Source organism: Chenopodium quinoa, unplaced genomic scaffold (genome assembly GCF_001683475.1).
Source record: "Chenopodium quinoa cultivar QQ74 unplaced genomic scaffold, ASM168347v1, whole genome shotgun sequence".
In the NCBI taxonomy this organism is placed as follows: Eukaryota; Viridiplantae; Streptophyta; class Magnoliopsida; order Caryophyllales; family Amaranthaceae; genus Chenopodium; species Chenopodium quinoa.
In genome coordinates, this window is record NW_018745569.1 from 407815 (window position 1) to 422936 (window position 15122).

The window sequence follows — 15122 nt, forward strand, 5'->3', positions numbered from 1 at the left end:
GGTTAGCCCTAAACTGAATTTAGTGTAATTGCATAGTTATTGTGGTTAATTATTGTGAATTGTATGTAATTGCTCTTACTTGTTGTTAATTCATGTCAATTGCATGTAATTGTTGCTAATTATTAATGAAAATGTGGTACATTGTTGATAATTATTGATGGTGATGTGGTACATTGTTATTGAAATTGTTCATGACATTGGTGAAGTTGATGATGGTGAAAATGTTGAAATTATTGAAATAGTTTAGGTTGAAATTGTTGAAATAATTCAAATTGTTCATGAAATTGTTGAAATTGGTGAAGTTGTTGAAAGTGAAGTTGTTATAGGTGAGAAGAGTCTTATTTCAGTGTTGATAATTTACCTCGCTCTAGATTTCGATAATCCTAAAATGTGTTTTGGTTATGTAGAATATGGCGTCACAAAATGTAGTTTTGTTATGCCGGTGGGGAGGAGAAATGCTGTTTGATGGACCCCGGGTCGAGTATAGTGGGGGAAATATGGAACCACTAACACTAGAACCGAACATGACTATGAATGATTTGATGAATGAGGTTCATAGTAGTATTGGTTCAGACCCGATGACCGTTGACGTACACATTAAAATGAGGTTTGAGACCGGCAATGGGGTTCAAGTGTTACCGGTTTCTACGAATAAGCATGTGACAGCTCTAAGGAACGTTGTTGCAATGAAGGGTGTCCCGTACCGGAGGGCATGGTATGCAAAGGGGAAAGCAATAGCTGATATTTACGGTGATTGGGAGAGTTCTTACGGCAGACTTCCGCACTTCATGCAAGCCCTCCAACAGTCAAACCCGGGAACGTGTGTTGTGTGGAAGTACAAAGCGTTGGTTGACGGTGTTTACTACAGCAACATGGAAGTGTTTGAAAGAGTGTTTTGGGCGTTTGGCCCTTGTATCGACGGTTTTAAACATTGTATGTCAGTTATCTGTATCGATGGGACGCACTTGTACGGGAAGTACAAAGGAACACTGTTGGTTGCTACAAGTGTTGATGCAAACTTCCAAGTATTTCCTCTAGCATTTGCGTTGGTTGAGGGGGAAAACACCTCCAGCTGGTCTTGGTTCCTGGGTTGCATTCGGGTTCATGTCACTCAACGAGATGGCCTTTGTGTTATATCTGACCGACATCCTGGGATCATTGCAGTAATGACTGATCCGAACGTTGGATTTACCGAGCCGCGAGCCTATCACAGATTTTGTGTTCGCCACATAGCTTCTAACTTGAAGACTCACGTGCGACGAAACGACATGAGAGATATGTTCAAGGCTACGGCGTACCAAAGGCAGGAAAGAAAACTACACGGCGATCTGTGTTTCATTAGTGAGGCGTGTAACAAGGCAATGGAGTACATTGTTCAAATTCCGTTCACCATGTGGTCCCTCTTTCACGACGCTGGACGTAGATACGGGATTTGCACTACTAACTTCTCTGAGACATTCAACAACGTGTTGAAGGGAGCACGGTTTCTACCGATCATGTCCCTAGTCGAGTTAACTTTTCATAGAGTTAACAAATATTTCACTTTGAGAAGGGAGTCTTCTGAGGCAAGATTTGAACAGGGACTTGCATACCCCCCCAAGGTCACTGCCATTCTAGAGAAGAACACCGCAAAAGCCAGATATCACAGAGCGGATGCGTATAACCGTCGATTGCATATTTACCAAGTTACAACAGAAAGGGGAGACCGACTTGGTAGTAAAGGAGGCCATAAACATACTGTTAACTTTCAGTTAAGAACGTGTACCTGCAACAAACCTACGATATTTCACCTCCCATGTTCTCACGTTCTAGCCGTATGTGCAACGTACTCACTATCAGAGCGGCCGTGGGTTGACCCGGTGCTGCAATCGGAGGCATACACGAGCACATACGCGCCGCAATTCTGGCCAATCCCTTGCGAGACAACCTGGACGCCCTATAACGGTCCCAGAATCATTCCCGACGGGAGCATGTTGCGTGGAATAGGGCGACCAAGGTCAAAGCGCATACGTAATGAAATGGATGAGACTAACCGGCCCGCGAGCAAATGTAGTCGTTGTCACGTTCAGGGCCATAACCGGGCAACGTGTCCATCGAGACCCTCAGAGGACCCATGACTGTTAACTGAAATTCGTTGTAATCGTAGATGGAGGAATTATTTTGTAATAGAAAGTTTTGATTTAATAACATTTGGAACATTTTGATTTAATAACATTTGGAACATTTGATCGTTAACATTTTGGTTAATTGCTAATGCGTTAACTCTGTTGGGATTTGTTAAATTGCATGTGAACAGATACGATGGACGGTAGGGCTGTGGAGCTGGCTGTTGTGGTGGCTGTTGGAGGACTGCAGCATGCAAGCTGTTTGCTGAAGCTTGTTTTCTGCCTGGATGCTGGTTGCTGTTTCCAGCAGAAAAGCGCTGTCTGAGACAGCGCTTTATGTTCAAGCATAACGCGCTGTCTGAGACAGCGTTTTATGTTCAAGCATAAAGCGCTGTCTGAGACAGCGCTTTATGTTGAACATATAAAATAGTTGTAGTTGAATTTTTTTAAAAAAAAACCCAAGGATAAAACGCTGTCCGAGACAGCGTTTTATGCCCTACTGAATTTAAAAAAATACAGAAGGTAAAACGCTGTCCGAGACAGCGATTTACCCTGGAAGCTTAGTTTGGTAAATAGTTTTGCCACGCTACCATTTTTGTCAATGGTTTCCGTTTAAAGCTCAATTTGGTAAAACGTCCGGTAAAATAATTTTAGGGCCCAATTTAATAAAATTACACCGCGCCACTTTCATTGTTAGCATTTGTAGCCCCGCCTCTGGATGAAACCTTACTTGATGTTTTCGATATCCTTTCACAAAAGCTGAATAGGCAAATTAAGGCCTTTACCAAATTCATCAAAGGTTTATTTTACATTTTTACTACTGGTATTGCTCTATATTCCTTTAGTATAACTATCTCAATTTCATCGTTTATCATGTCTTCCTATTTGAATCTTGCTTTAATTAATTTTAATATGTGAGGGTAGTCCATTGCTAGGGTTCGTTTGAGAATATATGAATGTTTGAGAAGGGTTTTGTTTAGATTGGTTAATGATATTTTCCTATTATTTTGGATCATATATTCAATTATATATATACATATTAGTCATTCTTAATTTACATTGGGCCTTTTTATAATTATATCATGCTGCTTCTGTTAATTTATTAATTAGTATTAGGAATTGGGTCTGCTGTAAATTCTTAATTAGATGCAAAGCATAGTCTAGACTGTTATATCATGTGCTAAATTGGCTTGTATTTGACTGTTAATATATTTTCTCTTCAAAACTTCTAACTACTTTTTGTAATATCTAAGAAGTTTTAAGTCTTTTCTTGGATTGAAGGTAACAAGATCGATCAAATGGATGATTACATAAGCAAATTACCAGATGACATTCTTTGTCGCCTTCTTTCTTTATTGACTGTGAGAGATGCTATTAGAGCAAGGTCATTGTCAACTAGGTGGAAACACCTTCCTGAATGTCGATCCACCCTCAAGTTTAATTACACAAGTGTGTTTGGAAAACGCGAGTGCAATTACAATGAATGTCAAAATGAGTTTGTCAGTGCTGTTAATCAATATCTGAAGATATGGGCGGCACAAAAAATAAGTAAATTTAAGCTTGATTTTAATCTGACAAAAGAATATGCTTCACATATTGATGGGTGGATTGCTTGTGCTACCAGAAAGAGAGTTGAGGGATTGGACCTCAACTTTGTTGTTTCACGCGCTGGTGCTCCAAATTATGTTTTATCTTGTCATCTTTTGCACTCAGAGGCATCCAGTTTGAAGCATTTACGCATACATTGTTGCAAGCTAAGTCTTTGTTCAGGGTATAAAAGTGGGTGTAAAAGTTGGCTGACTCAATTGACTACACTCGAGCTGATCTGTGTGACTTTGGTTAAGAATGATATGGAGCATATCCTGTCTTCTTGTTTGAATCTTACATCACTAACCATCCTTGCATGCACCGATTACTCAGGCTGTTTACATGTTAAACTTCCTTGTTTGAAGAAATTGGTAATTTTGATTACCTCAGCCATTGACATTGATTGTCCTAATCTTGAGATATTTGATTATACTAGCAACTTGTCACGTCGTCCTGATACTCCCATGACAAACTGCTGTGCTAAAGTCACATTTTCCCATTCCCCTTGTTGTTTGAGAGAAGTGTATTTGCAGGTTCGTTGTGAAAAAGGGGGCTGCTTATCTAAGTTTGTTGATCACCTCACCAGAAACGCTCCAAAGCTTGAGCATTTGTTTCTTGTGGTAAACACTGAGGTCAGTGGCCATATTACACTGAGTTTATGTAGGGTCTATGTGGCCATATTACATGAGTATTTTTGGGTCTGCCTTCTAGTTCTAGTAACGTGTGTGTCGTATATCTTCAGGTACCGCCAGTGCTTGCAAGCATTGTTACACATAGTCTGAAGCAGTTGCATTTACGGTTGTAAACTCGTGGGGGTTTTGATCTTTTCACTGTTGCTGATAAATTACATGCTACTCCCACCCTTGAGGCTTTACATATAGAGGTTAGTCATTGAGTTTCAGTCTAAATACTCTAAAATCTTAGAATCTAATCAATCTATGCTGATTTTAAATCTCTTTCTTTAAACGATTACAGATAAAGTATAGCGTAACAATCAAGCACAGCCCAGAAAGACAGTATCCAGACCGCCCACATTCCCGGTTGAAAAAAGTTAAAATAGAAGGATATAGTAAAATGTGGAAAGGAATGGAGTTTGTTATGTATTTGCTCAGAAATTCCATTGCACTTGAGCAAATGGTCATTGTGACGAATGATATCTCCAAGTGGAGGTGTGAGCCAAAGTTGGACTTGTTGTATGGAATACATCCAACTGCAGAACTCATAATCTTATAATTACATATCCCAGCAAAACTCAGTAGGTGCAGGAGAGTTCTGCATAAGCACAGCAGCTTCCTCGTCGACATTTACTGTATTCTGAAACTAGGGTGCCTCTGATGCTGTCTGCTTTTGTGGCCTCTTTCACTCTGCCTACTCCAGTTCCTATGTCTTTACCGTATTGTCGAGTAAAGACGAAATTGGAGGCAGCAGATCAACTCTTTGCTTCCTGGAGATAGGGTAATGGTGAACACACTCCAGTTTATTGACAATTTCTTAATATCATAATTTAAATTTGACTAATAGTTTAATCATCAAGTATATTATCTTGTGATCAACTTAATTTACAGTTGGTTAAAAGTTTCGTGAGTTTTTTTTTTTTTTTTTTGGTGTGAATGAGTCACAAGGACAATACAAATTATACAAATGGGGGTCGGGGATTTGAACTTGTGACCCTCGGTTATAAGCACTAGGCCAAAACCTCATTGCAGTTTTGAGATGTATCAATAGAAGTCAAGACTTCAATTTTATTTTATATTTTCATTTGAGCAAATTGTGCTTCACCTCGGCTCTAACAGTTTTGTTATGCTCAGTTTCCAATAGACAAATATGTTATTGAATAAAGAAAAATCAATCTGTTGAATTTAAGTCTGAAAATTAAGTTCAAATAACTAGCTGAAAACTACTGTATCAATAAAATTGATAAGCATATTCATAAACATGTTTGATTTGATTGATTCAATATTTACTTTTGGGTGAAGGCAAATTGGAATAAAATATATATCATCTACTATAACAGATTAAAAATTAGATGGATCACCCTTTTATTTTACCAATTAAAAATAATACCTCCTCCAATTATGAATAATTGACACAGTTTGATCAGTCATAATAACAATTTACACAATAACATTTGAGTTTTACGGTTAAGATTAATAGATAAATAGTGCAAAGGTTAAATTGTTTCAATTATTCAAACATAAAGGGAGTGAAAAGATAATTAAGTATCAAAGAGCTACTAATCTCAGTTAGCACATTACATTTTCTTGATACTCACTTCTTTTTCGAACGACAATAATAACTCTCTCAATAAAAATTAGGTGGAGTGAACATACAAAGTTTTGATTATCAACCGACCATAAATTAATTGTTATATGTCTACGCGTATGTGTGGAAATGTCAATTACACTTGCATCTTCAAATAGATTAACAACACGAATTAATCACGATTATTTTTATAGCTTATAACTAATCATGTCACGATTTTGAAGGACGATGTAGCTGGATTTTTTACAAAAGTGAGCTTTATTGGCAAAGTATTTACCAAATCGGTCTCGTGGCAAAAGTATTTCCCAAACTAAGCTTCTAAGGTGAAACGTTGTATCGGACAACGTTTTACACCCAGATTTTTTAAAAAAAAAATTGAAGACATAAAACGCTGTCTCAGACAGCGTTTTACTTGTTTGACTTTTTTTGGCCAAACTTCGTATTTCATAATTTTATTTTAAAAAAAAATACCCCAATACAGTAAAACGCTGCCTGAGACAGCGTTTATTTTACAGAATAAAACGCAGCCTGAGGCAGCGTTATATTTCTGAAGAATAAACGCTACCTCAGGCAGCGTTTCTTGCGGGCATATATTTTCACATTCTCACACATGGTTTTACACTCTTTCTCTACTAAAGTAACTCTCATTCTCACAAACACCGAACCACCGCCGTTGCCACCGCCGTCCCTGTCGCCGCCCAAGTGAAGGGAAGCTGTTGCCGGCATTGTCTCACTCACTCACTCTCTAAATCCGGGTAAACCCTAAATTCGTAGTATAATTTTACATTGAATAGTTGGTAGTTTTTGTATGTTGTAGCAAAATGTGATGTAAATTGTATTAATTTGTTGCTAATTAGTAATGAAAATGTGATAAATTGTTGATAATTGTTGATGATAATGTAGTACATTGTTGAAGAACAATGTAGACGAAATTGTTGATGAAATTGTCGATGGTAATGTGATACATAATTGACGAAAATAATGTGGTTTATTTTTGATGAAATTGTTGATGGTAATGTGGTTTATTTTTGTGAAAATAATGATGAAATTGTGGATGGTAATGTGGTTTATTTTTGTGAAAATAATGATGAAATAGTTGATGGTAATGCCGTACTAGTATGTTGATACAAAGAGTTAATGAAATTGGTGATGAAAATGTTGATAGTGAGAATGGGCTTGTTTCATTGTTGTCATATTATCTAAACATGTAGGTTCTTGAAATTTGATATAACTTTCCATTATCAAAGCTATGTATGTTATGTATTGTTAAATTAGGGGTTTTTTACGTTGTTTTAGAATTCGATTATCCTTAAATGTGTTGTGGTTGTTATGTAGAATATGGCTACATAAAATATAGTGTTGTTATGCCGGTGGGGAGGTGAAATTATGTGTGATGGATCAAATGTTGAGTACAGTGGAGGGAATATGGAACTTATAACACTTGAACCGAACATGAGTGTGAATGATCTGATGAATGAGGTCCACAGTAGTATCGGCTCAAACCCAATGAATGTTGAACTGAACCTTAAAATGAGGTGTGAGACTGGCCATGGGGTTCAAGTGATACCTGTCTCCACAAACAAACATTTAAAAGCTTTTGGAAGCAAGAGCGGAAGCCATCTTCAGATTATTTACCTGCAGCTGTTAGCCCACGACTGGGAAGAGATCTGTGGATACAATTGGGGTAGTGCTTGTTTGGCTGTCTTGTATCGCCATCTGTGTAGAGCATCACAGCGTGGAGCACAGCTGATCGGAGGTCCTTTGATTGTGTTACAAGTAAACCTCATCATTATCCTTGAGCCTAGTTTGATAATGACTTGACGTTATTTATACTTTACCTTTTTAAAAAAAAAAAAAAAACAGCTATGGGCTTGGGAGCACATCCATGTAGGGAGACCAGGTAGGCCAGTTGTACACCGTCCGGGGCAGCTGGGGATCAGGACGATCAGTACGCAGCGTATGATGCTCCCCCACTCCCTGAACCCGATCAGGCATACGGTTGTAGGTTCGTAACATTACACTTGTGTTGCCGCATTTTGTTATAATTCGCTAGTACAACTTCTTAAATAATTTGTTGTCATAGGTGGGTGGTTCCCAGATTGACACATGCGCATACAGCGAGAGGTCTTCTGTACTACCGTGACGCCCTCGACCGACTCACGGATGAACAGGTGGAATCTTGCAACAAATTTGTAATCTTTTGTTTACTCTTTATACTGTTTATTAGCGTTGCCCTAACCTATTTATGATATTTCCTTATTGCAGATGACATGGGATCCCTATTTTTCTGTGTTGGTAGAGGCCATGCCAGAACACTTGCTCGAGCATCGTGCTGAGTGGCTTGCCAGGGACCCCATGATCTGTTCGAGGTCGTGGAGAGTCACCTACCGGATCGAGTGATGCGACAGTTCGGACTTCACCAGCCTATCCCCCTAGCCTGTGACACTAGTATCCGCCTCCACGGCATTGACCGTCGGGGAAAGGTGGAGACAAACTGGGCACAAGAGCATCATCATTTCATTGAATTGAGCTTTGGGACCAGCGGTTGGAGTCTGTCGTTGTCGGTCATCTGTTTCAGGGTGTTATGGATCCGCGTGATCCTTACATGGTATGGTACAGGCAGATTACACGCCTTTTCATCAACCCTACCTACACGCCACCGTCCACGCACTACCATCCAGCTTATGATGTTATCAGCGGACTTGTGAGTTTATTTAATTTTCTTGTTTTCCCAAATTATTTGAAATTCTATATCATATTACTAAGTCATGGATGATTACTGCAGGCAGGGGATATGGGTGCGATGGTTGATGCACTTTCAGATGCCTTAGCAGCCATACCCACCAGAGCCCTGGTCGAGCGGGTGCGAGATATGGGCATACATAGCTTGCAGAGATATGGCCATGGCCATCTCGTCCACCCTAGGGACGATCATGACCCCAACTCCTTCCATTCATAGTTCGACTTCGGACAGAGCAGTGGCGCAGGTGATTACCATTCACAGTTCGACTTCGGACAGAGCGGTGGTGGAGGTGATACTTCGGGCTCTACACAGGCAGAGGATTACTTCATCCATAACACCGCTCCCGGCCATACCCAGGATGACTCATCATCTAGCCAGCTGACTCCACCGTCCCGAGACCCATTCACCACCATTCGGCATTACACGAGGCGTCCGAGGCGTATTCGTAGACGGACGGAGGACACACAGGATGGAGATCAGTTAACTCCAATACATGAGTGCGGATAGTATTAGTTAGTTGGTCTTTTTGTGGTACTCAGATATTTAACAATGTTGTATATAACGCTTACATTATTAATACAAGAAATGTTTTTTAAATGACTCTCTGTACAATTTGAAGTTTATTTCCCTTATTTGTCCGAATTTGACTTTTGTCAGTAAAACTAGATCTTTCATCGCCGTTATATATATCAAACAGCATATAGTTGGTCTGCTGCACTTAAAGTGCTGTTTCACGATGGTTTTAGTGTTGTTGGCAGCCGATGGTGGTGGGGGAGGTGGTTGATGGTGTTGGGGGTGGTGGTTGATGGTGGGGTTGATGCTTGATGGTGGTGGGGGTGGTGGGAATGTTCTTGCATTGTTTAGGGTGTTTTGCATTGCATAGGGGTGGTCGAGAGTGGCGGCCGATGGTGGTGGGGGAGGTGGTTGATGGTGGTGGGGGTGGTGGTTGATGGTGGGGCTGAGGCTGAGGCTGCTGGGTGAGGTTGATGTGTAGGGGCAGCAGCAGATGGACAGGAACAGCAGCTGACTGCTGGTGATGCAGTCCAGCAGAAAAACGCTGCCTGAGGCAGCGTTTTTTTCTTTAAGTAAAATGTTGTCTCAGGCAGCGTTTTATTTAAAGAAAAAAAAAAACGATGCCTGAGGCAGCGTTTTAAAGTCCACATACATAAAATACGTGTATTGCAGTATATTTTGCCAAAATACACACCAACAAGTCAACTACCATAAAACGCTGTTTCAGACAACGTTTTATGTCTTGAATTTTTTTTTAAAAAAAATCTGGGTGTAAAACGCTGTCAGATACAGCGTTTTACCCCAGAATCTTAGTTTGGGAAATATTTTTGCCACGAGATCGATTTGGTAAATACTTTGCCAATAAAGCTCACTTTTGTAAAAAATCCGATGTAGCTAGTTACAAATTAACAAAAATTTCCTAGACAAACATATAATAAGCTAATAGTAATAAATTGCATTCATAAAGTTATAGTAATATACTTTCTAAAAAGGAATACATGTCAACTAAAAAAACGGAGGTAAGTATTGAAAAAAGTGGTCAATCTTTGAAATTGAAAAGGGTATACAGTGCCAAACTGCCAATCAACCACGATGAGCGGAAATACATAGGCACATCTAGCTAAACTATCTCACATTACATATGAAAATGATAGCTCCAAAATTAAACCCCCAAAATTTGAACATTTTTTGAAAATATAGTGCGCTCCAACGTTCCAGTTGAATTTACATTCCTCGTGAATTTTTGTTTTTCATCAAACGGTCAGGACAAATGATTGATTATTCATGTGAACAAAATTTAATCACCCCGCTTTTCATCTCAATATTTGTTTCAACTCTTTAAAATGATGGATTATTGGCTAGCTTTTTTCATCACTTATATAAACACTCGCACCAAATGGATTTGTAATTCTTATCACCTTCATTCTTTTGACTCTATCCCTTTGCCTTCCTTGCTTGTTTTTACAAAATCGAGTTAAAAGCCACTTCACAAAATGCAGATTCTGAGATGGGTTCTAATGCTCCTGCTGATCATTTCAATCTTTGGTCAGTTGTCGAAATCCGAAAGGACTGAGGCAACTGACTCAGGCTGTAATGCAGCTGATAGAGCTGCACTTCTTAGCTTTAAAGCCAAGATAATGAGGGACACAACTGGCATTCTCGAATCGTGGGTGGGCGCAGATTGCTGTGGAGGAAGCTGGGAAGGTGTTGGATGTAATCCGGCTACTGGAAGAGTCACTTCTTTGGTGCTGCAGAAACCTTCTGGCGGTGGCGCTGCTGATGACATTTACATGGAGGGCACCCTGTCACCTGCTTTAGGTAACTTGCAATTTCTTGAGGTGCTGGTGATCAGTGGGATGAACCGCATTAGAGGAAACATTCCAAATACTCTCTCCAGTTTAAGACACTTAACCCAGCTTGTCCTGGAGGGAAACTCACTCGTGGGACCCATCCCTTCAGCCATCAGTCGCCTTCCTACTCTTAAGACCCTCTTGTTAGATGGCAATCGTCTCAGGGGTCAAATCCCTCCTAGCTTAGGGAATCTTAAGGGCCTCCTCCAGCTCAATTTAGCAAAAAATTATCTTGCAGGTCCTATCCCACCCACCTTTAAAAACTTTCAGAGCTTGCAGTTTCTTGATTTTAGTCACAATTTACTATCTGGGGTAATACCTGGTTTTCTTGGGCAGTTTCATAATCTGACTTTTGTCGATCTTTCTAATAACCAGCTCTCTGGTCCAATACCCATATCACTTTGCAGTCTTACTGCGCTTTCAGATGTTTCCCTGAGCAACAACCAGCTCACTGGAAGGATCCCTGAGCAAATTAGTGGCCTTAAATCTCTCACCAGTCTTTCCCTTAGTAACAATCATCTTACAGGTCAAATACCTGCATCTCTTGCCAAATTAGAGAACTTATGGAACCTGAATTTATCACGAAATGCACTCTCAAATCCTTTGCCAAGTACCCTTGCCAAAGGCTTGCCTTCTTTGCTGTCAATTGACCTGTCCTACAACCATTTTAGCTTAGGCACAGTTCCTAATTGGATCAGGAGCAGAGAGCTTACTGCAGTCCATTTAGCTGGCTGTGGCCTCAGAGGGACTCTCCCAACCTTCACAACACCTACCTCTTTAACCTCCGTAGATTTCTCCAATAACCATTTCGTATATGGGATCTCTACATTTTTAACAAAAATGTCCAGCTTACAGTTTCTCAAGCTATCTAACAACCAACTCAAGTTGGATGTTTCTCACATTGTATTGCCAAAAGGGATATCTTCTATTGATCTCAGTTCAAACCAATTATTTGGTCCTCTCTCAGCAATCCTCAATGAACACACAACCAGCTTCCTTGAGGTCATTGATGTCTCAAGGAACAGAATCTCAGGCACTATTCCTGAATTCAGGAAAGGATTGGCCTTGAAAGTACTCAACATCTGGAGTAACAAGATTACTGGACATATACCAAGCTCAATCTCAAACCTGATCGAATTACAGAGGTTTGATATAGGTCGGAATCAAATTTCTGGAATCATTCCATCAAGTTTGGGCCTGCTGGTGAAGCTGCAATGGCTGGACTTATCAGTCAACAGCCTCACAGGAAAAATTCCAAACAGCTTGCTTGGAATAAAAAACCTGAGGCATGCAAGTTTTCGAGCAAACAGATTATGTGGAGAGATACCACAGGGCAGGCCTTTTAACATCTTTCCTGCGGCAGCTTATGCCCATAACCAATGCTTGTGCGGCAAACCCTTGCTTCCTTGCAAGGGAAAGAAACCACCTCAAATTGGCCAGTAAACTTACTTTGTAACGAAAAGTAACCTGTCATCTATACCATATTCATCTTCACTAGCTGCTCATATGATGCTTTTCATATAACAGAGTAGGAAATAGGCACAAGCTTTTTCTGATGCTTGCCACAAGCATCCTACATTGTACTTTTACTTTATTATAAAACTATATACAACTAATACAAGTAGCTCTTTATAGTATAATCTATTTATTTGTGTGAAAAATGCATACAAACAGTTAATCAATGATACTAAATCCAGATTAAGCGCAGAAAAGCAGATGATAAATATTGAACACAAATTATGAACTTAAAAAGGATGAACATTTCATTGATAATCAGCATTCAGCATAACATCAATTAGAGGAAAAACCTACTGTTCTAAAAAAGATTCATAAACTACCTCTATACTTCCCTAGCCATAAACAACACCCAAATTTACAAGCTGCCCATAACAATCACCATCCCAAAAAAGACCTACTTCTGGAAGCCTCTAAACATCATGTCGAAACACTTATGCATCTTCATCACACAGTTCTTCAGCTTGAAGATCCTCAGGTTCCTGAACATAAGAAACGACAAGAAGAGTTAAAATGGAGACAAACACAGTAAGATAATCACGTCAACAATACTGCAGTAACAATGATACCTCTGCATTATTATCAGCATTGTAAGCCTCCATAGCTTTCTCATACTCCACTTTCAGCTCAGCAGCTTTATCCAGATATGGCTTCTTCTCCTGCATAGCCACCAAATAACACACAAATTTAGCACCCTCAAAACAAGACAGGGAAAAACAAATGAGCTTTCATTCAAACTTCAAATTACTTCACCAAAACTAACCTCATCAGTCATGGACTTCCATTTTGCTCCAGCTTCCTTGGCAACCTACACAACAAATTAGAAAAACTGTAAGAAATGCAAAAGCAACAAACGTTTTAAAAATAGAGAACGAAATATAAATTACCTCTTTCACACCCTTGGACTCAGGATGCTCCTCTTTGTACACCTTTCGGAAATCCTCCCTATCAAGGATAAAATATAGAAAAACTTCAGCCCAACTTCACAAGCTTAGAAGGATTTCAAACATTCTGTTAAGTAAGGAAACAAGAAGCATACATGAAAACAAAGTAGCCACCCATGGGGCGCTTTGGCATGTTAGGATCCTTCACTTTGCTAAGCTTTCTCTTCTTCGACTTAGACTCAGAACCTGCTGCAGATGATGATGGCTTCTTCCTGCAATCATGTTCAGAGAGACTGTTCATTAACAACACATTAAGAACGGTTGGATAAGTATCGAATGATCAAACACAAAATCAAACCTCTCAGCTGGCTTCTTCTTAACCTCAGCCGGCTTTTCAACAACAGTCGCACCTAACAAGCAAAAATACAACAAAATTAGCATATTGAGATTATCATCTGACATCATAAACACAAAATAAACTAAGACAAATGAAATCAGATCAATCACAACTCGTAAACTGCCTTACCAAGGCTCATCTTGATTTTCGCCTCAATGCTGCAGTTGTGCATATCAATAAGAGCTACTGGCACACTACTGTTGCATTCCTCACTGTCAAATGTTACAAAATAGTCTCAAATGAAATATTTATCTCATCAATACTGGAAGTTACCAACACAACTAAAACAGCATTCAATTCAATTCAACTAGCTTTATAAGCGTAATATTACCGATAAAATCCATCGATTACTCTTTTATTTCAGCCGTAACAACAGATTTCAGCACATTCAAACCAGGAATGACATCAACAAAATTTGAGCAGGCAGAAATTAAAATTCAAACAGATGCAAAACACATTCTAATTCACACAAAATTAACACCATATCTATTCCTCATTGCCAATTATAATCATTAACTTTTCAATAGTTACCAACTTAACACCAAATATTATCAGTCATAGCTAAATAAACACCACTAAACATTCAACAATCGCTCATTCAGCTTAGAAGCAACAACAAATTCACCATTCTTAAAGCAGGAAGAAAATCAAACAGGTTTAAGCAAGCAAAATACAAATCTACATGATAAAACGTGAGGAATACTCTGATTATAATCACAAACCAAAAATTAGCAACTAAAAAACAGAAGTCTTCAACGAAATCAAACAGCGATGTATTGAATACACAAGTCAAAAACCTGAAAAAAATTAGGGTTAAACAACACTAATAGCAGAAAAACATGAATCAAAAATCAAAAAAGTAAAACCTAGGTTTAGATATAGGGAGAAAAATACCAGCGAGAGAAAGCGCTGCCATCCTTAGCACGCTTAAGAGAAAGAGTAGCAGAAGGCGAAGACTCAGCATCTGGAGACTCAGCTTCAACTCTCTTCCTCTGCTTGGGCGGGTTGCTGCTTGTTGATCCACCTCCTGCCATTTTTGCTGCTCAAGCTAACTTCTTCTTCTTCTAGAGAGAGAAACAGAGAAAGTTCTAGAGAGAGAATGAAAGATGGTGAGAGCTGAGATAATGAAGAGTTGGTTTATAATGAGGAGCCAGGAACTGAATTGAAGTGGAGGGAAGATTTCTAAATTCTAATACCTTCTGTTTTCAATTTTAATTTTCGATTTTATTATTTTCAGTTGGCGCCCAATTGAATTCTACATGGATC

At 39.3% G+C, this 15122-nt stretch overlaps 4 protein-coding genes across 4 annotated transcripts; 3 read left to right on the forward strand and 1 right to left on the reverse strand.

Annotated features, from left to right (window-relative positions):
- Positions 1 to 410: 410 nt before the first annotated feature.
- On the forward strand, positions 411 to 2430 carry LOC110716351. Its single transcript, XM_021894971.1, has 2 exons — positions 411 to 1713; positions 2297 to 2430. The coding sequence occupies exons 1-2, from the start codon at positions 411 to 413 to the stop codon at positions 2428 to 2430; spliced, it is 1437 nt and encodes a 478-aa protein (XP_021750663.1).
- Positions 2431 to 3403: 973 nt separating this feature from the next.
- On the forward strand, positions 3404 to 5146 carry LOC110716352 (putative F-box/FBD/LRR-repeat protein At5g22670). The gene is made up of 3 exons (XM_021894972.1): positions 3404 to 4324; positions 4668 to 4861; positions 5017 to 5146. Exons 1-3 carry the CDS (start codon positions 3404 to 3406, stop codon positions 5144 to 5146), a joined length of 1245 nt encoding a protein of 414 aa, XP_021750664.1.
- A 5393-nt stretch (positions 5147 to 10539) lies between these two features.
- Positions 10540 to 12684, forward strand: LOC110716299 (DNA damage-repair/toleration protein DRT100-like). The gene has a single exon (XM_021894910.1). It carries the CDS (start codon positions 10704 to 10706, stop codon positions 12501 to 12503), a length of 1800 nt encoding a protein of 599 aa, XP_021750602.1. The 5' UTR covers positions 10540 to 10703; the 3' UTR covers positions 12504 to 12684.
- A 116-nt stretch (positions 12685 to 12800) lies between these two features.
- Positions 12801 to 15002, reverse strand: LOC110716300 (high mobility group B protein 7-like). The gene is made up of 8 exons (XM_021894911.1): positions 14751 to 15002; positions 13986 to 14068; positions 13818 to 13869; positions 13615 to 13731; positions 13463 to 13520; positions 13339 to 13383; positions 13145 to 13234; positions 12801 to 13057 (listed from the first exon to the last, which is right to left on the reverse strand). The coding sequence occupies exons 1-8, from the start codon at positions 14888 to 14890 to the stop codon at positions 13010 to 13012; spliced, it is 633 nt and encodes a 210-aa protein (XP_021750603.1). The 5' UTR covers positions 14891 to 15002; the 3' UTR covers positions 12801 to 13009.
- Positions 15003 to 15122: the final 120 nt, after the last annotated feature.